Below are 15,423 nucleotides of genomic sequence, written 5' to 3' on the forward strand. Positions count from 1 at the left end.
GAGATATCGTAATAAAGGTGGACCAAGGGTGACTCTAGCATGTGTTTGGACGATATGGGTATCAAATGAAAGGTGTTAATGAGTATTTTAGAAGGGAGTGGGTCTTAGTTCTATAGGTGGACGCCTTTTGGAGATATCGCCATAAAGGCGGACCAAGGGTGACTCTAGCATGTGTTTGTACGATATGGGTATCAAATGAAAGGTGTTAATGAGTATTTTAAAAGGAAGTGGGCCTTAGTTATTTATTTGTGGACGCCCTTTCGACATATAGCATTTTCAGGTCAAATGAAACTTTTTTCAAGTCAAATGAAACTTTTTTCATTTCAAATGAACCTTTTTTCATTTTACATGAAACTTTTTTCATTTTAAATGAAACTTTTTTCATTTCAAATGAAACTTTTTTCAAGTCAAATGAAACCATACTACTAAGGTAATTGTCAATATATTTATATCGTACTTTATAACTCTAAGTATTTATCAAATCTTTCTTTAAGACATCTATTTCTAATTAGCCACATTTAAGGCAAAATATTTGCATAAATTTTCTTTCTGAATTTAAGCTTCAGTTAAGGTCGGCTTAGTTTAGCCTTGCCTTTTGATCGTTTCAATTTTTAATAGATAAAGTAGCAGGGTTATACGCTAGGCAACTTATATACCACAGTTTAAACACCCACTTAAAATAAGCACCTATATTTTTTACTGGTATCTACTCCTCTTATATATAAAGCACATTCTTCTTCTACATATACTTCGTTAATAACGTAGGAATAAAGCAACGTAGAGAACAAATAGAAGGAACCAAAGAGCATGATGTGAACGTATTTCCTATTCACTGTCTGACACCAACTGACACATCGGTTGAATCCTCTGTATTATGCTTTTCTCTTTGACCAACGTCTTACCAAACAACATAGAACGATAGCAAGGTATTGAGAGAAACATTAATTTTACCAACTATATAATAGAGCATGTGGACTATGGAGAGATCTTTTTTAACTATTCTGAAAAACATAACGGTAAAAAGTGATCTTTTCTACTCTACCGCGTAGTTACATTGCACTTCACTCGTTTGGGCCTTTGAAAACATATATATTTGTTTTTATTCCATTATTTTTCATTGTACATTGTATTTAAATGTAATACTTAGAATATATATATTAGAATGGGTCGATTTATTAACCGATATCCCGCCATCGATTTTTCGATAGGATTTGGGGTCAGGAAAAAAAGTTTCACTACGCATACCCAAACAAATAATTTTCGAGCCTGCGAAATTTCATTTTTTTTTTTTTACTTTGATTTTTAAGGGTTTTTTCATGACCTACTAAAACAATTTTCAGAGATTAAGTTTCCTTTAAACTATTCTGATCTATTTCGTTGTAGTGCGAGTAAAAACAAAGTTTATTCCACCTTACGGCCCAACGTTTCGCCAAATTTCCTTGGCATCATCAGGGCCGTAATATTTTTAGATGTGGCGGTTGAGAAAATTACAAATGAAAAATAAATAAAATTTACAAAAATACACCATTAATTACATAGAAAATCGGTACCATCAATTTGTGGTACACTTTGTCACATTAAACACTATGAACACTATAAAATTTTCATTTGATTGTAAAATTTTTATGTATACCAACGTTTTTAGCGGACGCTTTTGGGTCGGACGTATGAACTTTTTTTTAGTAGGTCATGAAAAAACCCTTAAAAATCAAAGTAAAAAAAATGAAATTTCGCAGGCTCGAAAATTATTTGTTTGGGTATGCGTAGTGAAACTTTTTTTCCTGACCCAAATCCTATCGAAAAATCGATGGCGGGATATCGGTTAATAAATCGACCCATTCTAATATATATATTATAAGTATTACATTTGAATACAATATACAATGAAAAATAATGGAATAAAAACAAATATATATGTTTTCAAAGGCCCAAACGAGTGAAGTGCAATGTAACTACGCCATAGAGTAGAAAAAATCACTTTTTACCGTTATATTTTTCAGCATAGTTAAAAAAGATTTCTCCACAGTCCACATGCTCTATTATATAGTTGGTAAAATTAATATTTCTCTCAATACCTTGATATCGTTCTATGTTGTTTGGTAAGACGTTGTTCAAGGAGAAAAGCATAATACAGAGGATTCAACCGATGTGTTAGTTGGTGTCAGACAGTGAATAGGAAATACGTTCACATCATGCTCTTTGGTTCCTTCTATTTGTTCTCTACGTTGCTTTATTCCTACGTTATTAACGAAGTATATGTAGAAGAAGAATGTGCTTTATATATAAGAGGAGTAGATACAAGTAAAAAATATAGGTGCTTATTTTAAGTGGGTGTTTAAACTGTGGTATATAAGTTGCCTAGCGTATAACCCTGCTACTTTATCTATTAAAAATTGAAACGATCAAAAGGCAAGGCTAAACTAAGCCGACCTTAACTGAAGCTTAAATTCAGAAAGAAAATTTATGCAAAAATTTTGCCTTAAATGTGGCTAATTAGAAATAGATGTCTTAAAGAAAGATTTGATAAATACTTAGAGTTATAAAGTACGATATAAATATATTGACAATTACCTTAGTAGTATGGTTTCATTTGAAATGAAAAAAGTTTCATTTAAAATGAAAAAAGGTTCATTTGAAATGAAAAGTTTCATTTGACCTGAAAATGCTATATCGCCATAAAGGTGGCCAGGGGTGACTCTAGAATGTGTTTGTACGATATGGGTATCAAATGAAAGGTGTTAATGAGTATTTTAAAAGGGAGTGGGCCCTAGTTATATAGGTGGACGCCCTTTCGAGATATCGCCATAAAGGTGGACCAGGGGTGACTCTAGAATGTGTTTGTACGATATGGGTATCAAATGAAAGGTGTTAATGAGCATTTTAAAAGGGAGTGGGTCTTAGTTATATAGGTGGACGCTTTTTCGAGAAATCGCCATAAAGGTGGACCAGGGGTGACTCTAGAATGTGTTTGTACGATATGTGTATCAAACGAAAGGTGTTAATGAGTATTTTAAAAGGGAGTGGGCCTTAGTTCGAGATATCGCCATAAAGGTGGACCAGGGGTGACTCTAGAATGTGTTTGTACGATATGGTTAACAAATTAAAGGTACTAATGAGGGTTTTAAAAGGGAGTGGCCCTTAGTTGTATATGTGAAGGCGTTTTCGAGGTATCCTCCAAAATGTGGACCAGGGTGACCCAGAACATCATCTGTCGGGTACCGCTAATTTATTTTATATAATACCACGAACAGTATTCCTGCCATGATTCCAAGGGCTTTTGATTTCGCCCTGCAGAACTTTTTCATTTTCTTCTACTTAATATAGTAGGTGTCGCACCCATTTTACTAAGTTTTTTTCTAAAGTTATATTTTGCGTCAAAAAACCTATCCAATCACCATTTTTCATCCCTTTTTTCCTATTTGGTATAGAATTATGGCAATTTTCCATTTTTCGAAATTTTCGATATCGAAAAAGTGGGCGTGGTCATATTCGGATTTCGCCTACTTTTATTACCAAGATAATGTGAGTACAGTTAAGTACGTCAACTAAGTTTAGTAAAGATATATCGATTTTTGCTCAAGTTATCGTGTTAACGGCCGAGCGGAAGGACAGACGGTCGACTGTGTATAAAAACTGGGCGTGGCTTCAACCGATTTCACCCATTTTCACAGAAAACAGTTGTTGTCATAAAAGCTTTGCCCTTACCAAAGTTCACAAGGATGGTTAAATGTTTGTTCGACTTATGGCGTTAAACGCCGCGGAGGGCGGAGCCACGCCAATTTTGAAATTTTCTTTTATTTTTGTATTTTGTTGCACCATACCATTACTGGAGATGAATGTTGACATAATCTACTTATATACTGTAAAGATATTCAATTTTTTTGTTAATATTTGACTTTTAAAACCTTTTTTTTTAAAAAGTGGGCGTGTTCGTCATCCGATTTTAGAAATTTTTATTTAGCGCACATATAGTAATAGGAGTAACGTTCCTGCCAAATTTCATCATGATATCCTCAACGACTGCCAAATTACAGCTTGCAAAACTTTTAAATTACCTTCTTTTAAAAGTGGGCGGTGCCACGCCCATTGTCCAAACTCTTACAAATTTTCTATTCTGCGTTATAAGGTAAACCCGCCTACCAAGTTTCACCGCTTTATCCATCTTTGGTACTGATTTATCGCACTTTTTCGGTTTTTCGAAATTTTCGATATCGAAAAAGTGGGCGTGGTTATAGTCCGATTTCGTCCATTTTAAATAGCGATCTGAGATGAGTGCCCAGGAACTTACATACCAAATTTCATTAAGATACCTCAAACTTTACTCAAGTTATCGTGTTTACGGGCAGACGGTCGGCGGACGGACGGACGGACGGGCATGGCTAAATGAATTTCCTTTTTCGCCCAGATCATTTTGATATATAGAAGTCTATATCTATCTCGATTAGTTTATGCCGTTACGGGGTACCGTTATGGGAACAAAGTTAATATACTCTGTGGGCTCTGCTCAGCTGAGTATAAATATGGTTACGATAATGGCGTTATGACTATGTCAACTTTGCCAGGCCCTTTATAAGCTGCTACGTTTTCTACAAATTATCTAGATACAGACAAATTATCTAGATACATTTTACTAAAGTTTAATCAAACTTAGTTTAAGCTTGGCTTAACCAACTAACGAAAGCCTGGTCTTTAGCTGAGAGACGCTAATTTTAACAGAATGTCTGAGATATGTAATTTTCAACAAATCTTTCAAGTTATCACCTTTTTTAGGATGCATCGAAATGTAATTGTGAAGTTCTATACCTAATAAAAAACATGTTTGTTCTTATTTCAGGAGGTGTTAGTACTACTCGATTTAATTGGGGCTTCAAATCCTAAATTCTATAGTTTTTATCCGAATACCCATGGTCTACACCGTAGTTTATCCGATATCGAAATGTCTCTCTCAGCATCTGGTAAACTTGAAGGTCGTAACTTAATGTTTATGAGAAGACCATCGTCCGGATTTGTGGATGACGATCACAAACCGTTTTTGCAACTGAGTGAGTATTAACAATGTTACACTAGTTTTTTACATTATACCTGTGCCAATAAATGGTGGTGTGTAAAAAGCAATAAACTTGTACGGGGTAGATATTAATCTACTAAGCTATCTATGCCCGTCCGTCTATGTATATTTCTGCGAATTCTATATATGGACTACATCGTCAAGTGTTTAAGCAGATAAAAGGAAAGAAGGCTCTGCTCTAGTGAAAACTTCGATTTCTGAAAGTTAAATTTGGTGCAATGCGAGCTAGATGCAGTAGCCAACCAGTAGCCTCGGCTTGGCAATCGGCTCAAGGGCTCACTAATTTATACAGCGTGTGTTAACTAAGAGCTGCCATAGCAAGCGACAAGCCATGGATCAAGCGGCTCATTATAGAAATGTTCAAATATCGTGCACTGGGTTTCGAACCTGTCACATGAAAGAAGTACTTCCAACGAGAAATACTAGCAATCTTGGTTACGGATTTTTGTTTGCTATACCTACAAAATACCACTCTCTTACTCAAAAGGTTAGGTTAGGTTGGGCACACATAGGCCAGTATCAGTTGGCCCGTTGTGTTACCACAGAAAGACACCATTAGCCCTCCTCTTCGAACCATTTCGAGGACCTGATAAAAGCTACCAAGTCCCTTATATCATGCTCCCAGACCGGGCGGAGATTGCTCAGGAAGGGAGCTCCCAGACAGCGTTGTCTGGGGCCACTTAACGCCGAGCAGTTGCGGGAGAGATGCATCATCGTTTCCTCTTCCTCGTCTTCTTTACAACTTCTGCAGCATCGTCGAAAGGGCGCTCCTAGCCTTTCCACATGCCGTCCGATGAGGCAGTGCCCAGTCAGAACTCATACAAGTGAGGAGATTTTGTCCCTGCTTAGGGTGTTAGGGGTTAGTAGCCATCTTTCGTTGGCTTGACTGTATGTATACTCTTTTAGCATTAGCTTACAAGTGGCAAAAGGAATACCTAGGCGTTCTTTGTCAGGAAGAATCTGTCTGGTCGTACCCTGCCTAGCAAGTTCGTCTGCAGCGCAGTTTACCTATATATCCCTGTGTCCCGCGACCCATGTGAGGTATACACGGTTCTGTTGGGCCATCGCCTGAAGAGATCGGCGACAGTTTAGTGTCAATTCGGAGTTGAATGAATAGGAACCAAGGGATTTTATTGCCGCTTGGCTATTGCTGAAAATAAAAATTTCCTTGCCGGTATTTTCTGTGCCTATTTGAGTCGCGGCTTCCATGATAGCTGCTACTTCTGCTTTGAAGACGCTGCAATGATCAGGTAGTCTGAAAGAAATTTGGAGATCTGGTCCTTTGAAAAGACGCCCCCTCCAACCCTACCGTCCAGCATAGAACCGTCGGTGAATATGGAAATGCTGCCTGTGGTATCCAGAAACCTTCCCGGCTCCACCCAATCTTCCCTGCAGGGAATTTTTACTATACTCAAAAAATCCAGTATGGGTAAATCCTCGCTTTTTATGCAATGAGCATGAGGCCCAAGGTTTTGAGAAAGTTTGAGAGGAAAAAATTTTTCGCCTAGATCTAAGGATTATATTGCACTGAAAACGTTAGAGAATATCACCACTGCTGGACTTAGGTTTACTAACTTTTGTTATACAATATTTTATCTCAGTATTGGAAAGAGCCTATATAAACGAAGCTTAAGATAAAATCTATATAAAGGCATATCTACATATATCAAAATATTTGTTTCAATCAGCTCTCTGATGGATCAGGCGCTTCGGGTCTTTATGCATTAATTGCAGGATTGCGTGATTCTAAATCCTTTTTGATTTAAAATCCAACTTCAAATCAAAGATATTTTTTATTTGTTATTTGATTCTTCAGGCGAATCAAAGATTATTTTTATTTGTGATTTGGTTTCTCAGCCAAATCAAAGATACTTTTTACACCTTTCATTCGAATGGCGTGGTACATTAAGTTTGGTCCGACTCTCAAAATAGAAAGTCCTTAAAAGAGAAGAGATAGACCCACCGATAAACATACGGAAATTATCATGATAATGATCGCAATGTATTTAACCATGAACGGGTTCTTTGGCCTCTGATCCCCCTAGTCAAAAGAAGCTTTAGGCGCTCACGAGCCGATTATGCTCTACAGCTTGGCTAGGCTGATCAGGCCTAGATAAAAATCAGAAAAATTCTATTGGGCCTGAGATTTTGCGAGGTTATCGGCCTTCAAAATACAAGAATACGCAATTTTTGCACAACGCAAAAAATCTCCTGCTTTTATATGGAGCTTAAAAGAAATCAAGACTGAAGTTGTTCATTTTCCAAAAATTGGCAGACTGGATGTTTGCTATACATAGCCTGGGATTGAGTTGTAAACTCTTGATTCTTTACCTCAATCTGCCTCCAGCAGGTTACGTAGAACTCTTTCTGATGGAAAAGCAACATAAACTGAAAACTTCCCATTTTACACGTACTCTATAGAACAAAATTTTCAATTCATATACGTCATATGGCGCAGTAGGGGACTGCCGAAAGGAACAAAATTTTGTTCGTATACCCAGTTGAAGTGCCCTCATTTCTACTAAGAGGATACCAAACTCCTGTAGGAACGAAAACGGCGACCTTGTAACTGATGTCCAGAGAGTGCTTATATTATGGAAGGAACACTTCTCTGCTCTCCTAAATGGAGGCAGCGATTCACCGCTCAGAGATGACGAACTCGATCCCGCAATCAATGATGATGGAATATATGCCCCCCGCCCGATTATGCCGAAGTTAGAATAGCAATAACCAGATTGAAAAACAAGGCCGTGGGCGCTGATGGATTGCCTGCGGACCTATTCAAGTACGGAGGCGAGGAGCTGTTAAGGCGCATGCAGCAGCTTCTTCGCAAAATATGGGCGGACGAGTGCATGCCCGACGATTGGAATCTAATTGTTCTTTGCCCAGTCCACAAGTAGGGGGATACTGCAAAATGCACCAACTATCGTGGAATCAGCCTTCTTAATATCGCATATAAGGTCCTTTCAAGTGTATTATGCGAAAGACTGAAGCCCACCGTGAACCGGCTGATTGGACCTTATCAGTGCGGCTTCAGACCTGGTAAATCTACCATCGACCAGATTTTCACAATGCGCCAAATCTTGGAAAAAAACCCGTGAAAAGAGAATCGACACACATCACCTCTTCGTCGATTTTAAAGCCACCTTCGACAGCACGAAAAGGAGCTGCCTATATGCTGGAGAAAATTATTCTAGCTGCAGAACTTAACCGCACTGGAACAATATTCTATAAAAGCGTGCAATTACTGGCATATGCTGATGACATTGATATCATCGGCCTAAACACCCGCGCTGTTAGTTCTGCTTACTCCAAATTGGAAAAAGAAGCGGTAAAGATGGATTTGATGGTGAATGAGGACAAAACGAAGTACCTGCTGTCATCGAGCAAAGAGTCAGCGCATACGCGCCTTGGCAACCACGCTACTGTTGGCAGCCATAATTTTGAAATAGTAAAAGACTTCCTTTATTTGGGAACCAGCATCAACACTTGCAACAACATCAGCACTGAAATCCAGCGAAGAATCAATCTTGCCAATAAATGGTAGGCAATTGAAAAGTAAAGTCCTCTCTCGCCGAACGAAAATCATACTCTACAAGTCACTTATCGTACCCGTCCTGCTATATGGGGCTGAAGCATGGACCATGACAACAGCAGATGAAGCGGCTTTGCGATGGCGAGTATCGAAGAAGATTTAATGATGAGCTGTACGAGCTATACGCAGACATCCACATAGTCCAGCGAATTAAAATGCAGCGGCTGCGCTGGCTAGGCCATGTTATGCGAATGAAAGATGATACTCCGGCCAAGAAAGTGTTTCTATCGGAACCCGCCTATGGAAGCAGAGGTAGAGGGCGGCCCCCACTCCGTTGGAAGGACCAGGTGGAAAACGATTTAAACTCACTTGGTGTGCCAATTGGCGCCGGTTGGCGGAGCGAAGGAGCGACTGCCGCGCCTTGTTGGACGGCCATAAACGTTTAGACCCGTTAAGCGCCAATTAAGTAAGTAAGTAAGGATACCAAATGATTCTGAAGTGGTCCCTAATCGTCCCTAATAAATAATTCCTAAAATAATCCAGAAGCGATCTTAAAGTTGTTCCGAATTGGTTCTGATGTGGTATCGAAACGGTGCCGAAGTAGTCCAAAAAAGCTACAGGAATATATAATACAGTTCCATCATTACAAAATTTGATCGAAATCCGTTAATCCTTTAAGGATGGACAAATCGGAAATAAAAATTGTTTTTGATTTCCCTAAAAAAAAACAAATAACAGGTAAAAAGTATTTTTTATTTAGATGTCGAATCAAATAAAAAATAAAAAGTATCTTTGATTTGGCTGAAGAATCAAATCACAAATGAAAAGTAGCATTTATTTGAATGCGGAATCAAATAAAAAATAAAAAGTGTCTTTGATTTGAAAAAATTTTCAAATACATTTTATTTTTGGATTCGTGATTCATTCAAATAAAAATCACCGCGCAACCCTGATTAATTGAAACATACAAGGATTTCTTGGGCTTTTTTTGAGCATTTCTTCAAAGGTCCAAGAAAATTTTCAAGTTTGGCTTACAAGAGGATAATTAAAACAAAATTTTGAGCGTTTTCTTGTGATCTGGATACCGCGTTTAACATAAGTCCTGGTGCCTAATTGGGGTGTTTCCCGTTTGGTCTTCCAACAAATTCTGGTAAAACTATGGATACATTCAGTCTATGTGAGGTCTTTATCGACTCGACAGTTCAACCTGAGCTAAAATAACTTTTCGAAACAAACTTTTTTCGTGATTATTTCTAAATCTCTATTACTTCTAAAATCCATCGACTTATCGTCGACTAAAGGTCGTAACTTAAAAGTTTCGTTAAACAGACGCATCTTAAGGGCCAATTAATGTTGACTTATAAAAATAAAACCATAACCAAATAAAACAGCTGGTCGAACTTACCTTATGGAAATCAATGTAATCGATTAATGGTGCCATACCAAAACGCTAACGCCATAACCATACCATAGCCAACCAATTGGTTTCTGGCTTCTCGCCATATCCATAACCTAAAAATATTTGAGTTGGTGAATTTAATAACTTTTTGTAGATTTTATTCATTGTTTTAGATCAGGGATGCACCTTAACGTTAAGCTAATCGTTTATCAAAAAATTTCCACCGTTTCCGTTGAAACACTTCGAAATATTATCGATAAAGAAATTATCAAGATAAATTGTATCTCGTTTTTTACCGAAACGAAAAGCTTTCGTTAACGTTAAAAACGTTAACGAAAACGTGATACTTTATGTTTGAATTATGCTGGCAATGCTATAGCCATGGTGAAGCCGTAAGGTGGCAACAACGAGCGCACATACACACACAAACTCTATGTAATTTGTTTGTGTAATTCGTTGGTGGTAATGTCAAAAATACTCTGAGAAATGTTCGTACTGTCAAAATTCATGAGAAAAGTTGCAATCAGCTTGGCTATTGCTTTCACCTTTAATGACTCCGCCATCAATCAGCTTTGCCAGCATAGTTTGAAATTAATAATCAACATAAACGATTTGATTTCGTTTTGATATAGCAGAAAACGAAACGAAATCATTTCGTTAATTTGACGATCTTAACGTTAATAAACGAAACGAAATGACTTCGTTTCGTTTATTAACGTTGATTATCGTAACGAAATGATATCGTTTCGTTGGTTAAGCATGCCTGTTTTAGATCCGTTATGACTAAGAGACTTATTTTTTGTGGAATATGTTTGTAATTTTTTGCGTTTTCTTCATTTTTATGAAATTTTCACGATTTTTAGGTTAAGGCACCAATAACTTATGCCAATTTGATATGGATAAGTAAAAATATGGTTACGACTATGGCGGTAGAGTTAAGGAAGTTTAAGGGCGAATTAATGGTGTCTTATTACCATAAAGCCATAACCAGATAAAACAGCTGATCACACCTACCTTTTGGAAATCAATGTAATCGAGTTAGCGTTATGGTATGGCACCTTTAATCGATTACATTGATTTCCATAAGGTAGGTTCGATCAGATGTTTTATCTGGTTATGGCTTTATGGTTATAAGTCATCATTAATTAATTCGCCCTTTAATTGGCCATTCAGTCATTCTGTTAATAACGCCGTATTTCAACCAGGCATGCTTAACCAACGAAACGATATCATTTCGTTACGATAATCAACGTTAATAAACGAAACGAAGTCATTTCGTTTCGTTTATTAACGTTAAGATCGTCAAATTAACGAAATGATTTCGTTTCGTTTTCTGCCATATCAAAACGAAATCAAATCGTTTATGTTGATTATTAATTTCAAACTATGCTGGCAAAGCTGATTGATGGCGGAGTCATTAAAGGTGAAAGCATTATCCAAGCCGATTGCAACTTTTCTCATGAATTTTGACAGTACGAACATTTCTCAGAGTATTTTTGACATTACCACCAACGAATTACACAAACAAATTACATAGAGTTTGTGTGTGTATGTGCGCTCGTTGTTGCCACCTTACGGCTTCACCATGGCTATAGCATTGCCAGCATAATTCAAACATAAAGTATCACGTTTTCGTTAACGTTTTTAACGTTAACGAAAGCTTTTCGTTTCGGTAAAAAACGAGATACAATTTATCTTGATAATTTCTTTATCGATAATATTTCGAAGTGTTTCAACGGAAACGGTGGAAATTTTTTGATAAACGATTAGCTTAACGTTAAGGTGCATCCCTGATTTCAACTAAGTGGATATTAAACTCGTATCCCCGGAGGGTGGTTAAAAAGGTTGAAGTTGAAATAAAAAGACAGAAGACATTGAACTAAATTTAGTTTAATTTCTTTTCAGAATTCGTTAACCATTTAAAATGCTAAAGCATACTATAAATGAATCTATATTCTGGTTTACCAATTTATATCTAGCGAATTGTGAATAGGAAATTTGTTACGTTAAATTCGAAGCTTTTTTGACAAAAAATAGTAGTTTTTTTGCTTATACACGGCCTTATTACAGAATGTCTGGGATACTTCCTTCTTAACAAAACTTTTAAGAAATGAACCTTTCTATTAGGACAGATCGATATAATTTACTAATAATTAATTTTAATATTTACTTTTGGTCAAACAGATGTGCCGATATTACATCTTATACCCACACCATTTCCACCACAGTGGCACACTTCGAATGATAATGCAGCAAATTTGCATTGGCCATCTATTCGGAACTTCAACAAAATATTTCGTGCTTTTGTTTTTGAATATTTGCAACAACACAAGAAGCATGTGAATCTACGAGCTGCGATTAATTAGAAATAAATTTTAAATATCAATTAATTTATATATTATACACAAAAGTAATACATCTAAGTATTTGTATAAGGGATGTAATGAAATTGAGTTTACCGGAACCGGAATAGGAATAGGAATCGGAACATGCGAGTTTGCATTATTGGAAACGAAATCAATGAAAAATACCATCAATCTTGTGTGCGATTTTTTTTGTGCATTTTAAGGGATGCATTTGTCGTAAATTCAAGAGGAAGATTAATAAAATAAAACAAAGAAATAATAACGGCTTTTAAATTAAAAACAGTGTCCATACAAGAAAACTCAATCTCGGCAACAACTTGGTTTTTTGCCGATTGCAAGACGAGAGGGCGACCAAGCAAAGTAATCAGAAGACTATGAATTTTTTTATGAACAGGGACAATAAAATAGGGTAACGTTTTACAAGACGGTGCACCACCTAATTTGTATCAAGAATTATCAAACGTGGTGTCAAAAGACGCGTCTAGACCTCCGTTTTAAGAATCCGAAAGCGGAAAGTACAAATTTTATTTTTGTCGAAAGTTATTTACAAAAAACCGTAAATTGACCCCGACAGGGTCCGAAGTATGAGGCCCGATCCATAGTTGTTTTGCATAGTTCACCTTCTTGCGTTGGCGGCCTTCGGCCGCTCTTATAAAAAATGACCCTGGCTGGGTCCGACACCCGGGATCAAAACTAAATGCGCGCAGAACACCTTTCTGCATTAGTGTGTGTCACCCACAAAACAAAAACAACAACCACTTGAAAATTTGAACCGATTTTTTGCTTATATCTTTTGACAGAAATAAAAATTTAAATTTTCGGTTTCGGATTCTAAAACCGGAGGTCGAGACGCGTCTTTTGATACCACCTTTGATAATTTTTGATAAAAATTTGGTGGTGCACCGTCTTGTAAAATGTTACATAAAATAGATTTTAAAAACTAAAAATAAATAAATGTAAGGCGCGATAACCTCCGAAGAGATTTTAGGCCGAGCTACTCTTCCAATTTGCGTCGTATTCTCTTGATTTTCCCTACAAATTGGCCGGACGGGACCTACATGTTTTATGCCGACTCCTAACGGCATCTGCAAGGCATATGAGTTTTCACTGAGGGCTTTTCATGAAAAATTTTCTTCTAATTGAAAACCCTTATTTCTAAAATTTTGATGTTGCTTTGCCCGTGGTGTGAACCCAGGGCATACGGTGTGGTAGGCGGAGTACGCTACCATCACACCACGGTGGCGGCCAGATTTTAAAAATTAGCCAGCATAAAAACAAAAGTCAAAGCGGATAAGTCGCTAAATTATAAAAATAATTGAAAAACTTGAATCAGCCCTTAAGACTGCTATTATAACTTTCGATAGCCGAATTAATAAAACGCTTTGTTGCGTTGCTGCACCTGACGGTTGAGTTCAATGAAATGAAATATATCCGCCCTACCAAACTGAATAGGCGGCAATTCCGATGTTCCGGAATTGGAATCGAAGTTCTGTTACATACTTAATTATTATATAAATATATTGTCACGGATATTAGCATCACTAAATTATCCCATCACTAATGCGATGCTAAGGCCATGCCAAGCCGTATTTACGTTAATAATCAAAGCAACTGGTGTATTAGGTTTTATCAAACGTTGGGCTAAAGAGTTTGATGACCCTTATTTCACAAAGATCCTTTATACCTCGCTGGTACGTCCTATTATCGAGTACTGTTCATGTGTCTGGTCTCCGATCTATCAAATCCATGTTGATCGGATTGAGTCGGTCCAGCGACGGTTTTTAATTTTTGCATTACGAGGTCTCAACTGGGAATCAAGTACTCATCTTCCACCATACAGGAATAGACTTCTTCTAATTAATTTGCCATCTCTAGAGAATCGTAGAGTATTACTTGGCGTTATGTTCATTCACAAGCTCATCATTGGTGTGATTGACTCCCCTGACCTAATCAGTCAACTAAATTTTGCGGTTCCTGCTAGGGCGTCCAGGCATTTTGTGCCTTTTCATTTACCTCTATGCCGGCAAAATTTTGCTAGAAACAGTCCCCTGCGCCATTGGTGCTCGCGGTACAATGATTTGTATAACTGCATTGGCTTTGAATGTTCGTTTGCTGCTTTACATACTGCTATACTCTTATGTTTAGCCTGATATTTTAATTTTATTTTTTCTTATACAATGCGATGTCAAATGTCTATAACATACAAATTTTCTATTTACCTTTTTTGAATTTTTTAATTTTAAGAATGGCTCTGTATTTTACATATATATCTGTCTATTACAATAATTAGTCGACCGCTTTGTGTTTGCGTCGACTTTAAATAAATAAATAAAAAAAAAAAAAAAAAAAATAAAAAATCAAGTATACACATATATAAGGCAGCCCAGAGAGATGTCACACACAGATGCATTTACTTATATGCCTATGTGCGCGCGAGAGACTGCAAACTACAAACATTCACATCAATAATTCAATCTTTATGTATCTACATAAACGAATAAATAATTGCGTCTACACATATGTACGTATACGAGCAGCGGAGCGGCAATGCACAAACGCATGCATATATCTTATCTGAGTTGTCACAAGAGTGAGCAATAATTTGTGCACGTAGTTGTGGCTGGCGATTTTGTAGCCGAAACAACTAGTAAGTTCTGGAAATCGAAGAGCCTAGAAGTATGCAGCGTAAACTATAAAAGCGGCGCCAGCGAGTAAGAAGTAATTCAGTTTGATTTGAGTTGTCAAGCAGTTGCGATTAAGACGATATCTAGCGAGCAATAGCAGTATTATTTTGAATAGTAGAGTTTCATTGAGCTATCAATCAGTGTGGTTATTAAGCAAGCTATTCGTTGCATAGTTGAGTGTATTGTGAAGTACTTTAATAAAGGCCATTTTGCATTATTACAAATTGGAGTTATTTATTCAACAGTTTAGTGATTCGAACTTAGCAGAGGATTGCAAATAAGAGGATTTGCAAGTAAATTCGTTACAATTGGTGTCAGAAGAGGAATTGTTGAATAAATTCCAGCAGACAACAAGGACATGGCAAATTTCA

At 37.0% G+C, this 15,423-nt stretch overlaps 2 protein-coding genes across 3 annotated transcripts in view; both read left to right on the forward strand.

Moving 5' to 3' along the window:
* Window positions 1–14,725, forward strand: part of LOC137252653 (glutaminyl-peptide cyclotransferase-like) — a 38,164-nt gene extending 23,439 nt beyond the window's left edge. For both annotated transcript variants that reach the window (XM_067788688.1, XM_067788687.1), the window contains exons 5-6: window positions 4,835–5,042; window positions 12,187–14,725. In XM_067788688.1, coding sequence (XP_067644789.1) covers window positions 4,835–5,042; window positions 12,187–12,368 — 390 coding nt within the window. In that variant the 3' untranslated portion in view covers window positions 12,369–14,725. The remainder of the gene's footprint in view (window positions 1–4,834; window positions 5,043–12,186) is intronic.
* LOC137252649 (GPI mannosyltransferase 3-like) overlaps window positions 4,903–15,423 on the forward strand; it is a 44,950-nt gene continuing 34,429 nt past the window's right edge. The window contains exon 1 of the mRNA XM_067788683.1: window positions 4,903–5,042. The gene's annotated coding sequence lies outside the window, so the exon portion shown is untranslated. The remainder of the gene's footprint in view (window positions 5,043–15,423) is intronic.

Source organism: Eurosta solidaginis, chromosome 5 (assembly GCF_040869045.1).
Source record: "Eurosta solidaginis isolate ZX-2024a chromosome 5, ASM4086904v1, whole genome shotgun sequence".
NCBI classification, from domain to species: domain Eukaryota; kingdom Metazoa; phylum Arthropoda; class Insecta; order Diptera; family Tephritidae; genus Eurosta; species Eurosta solidaginis.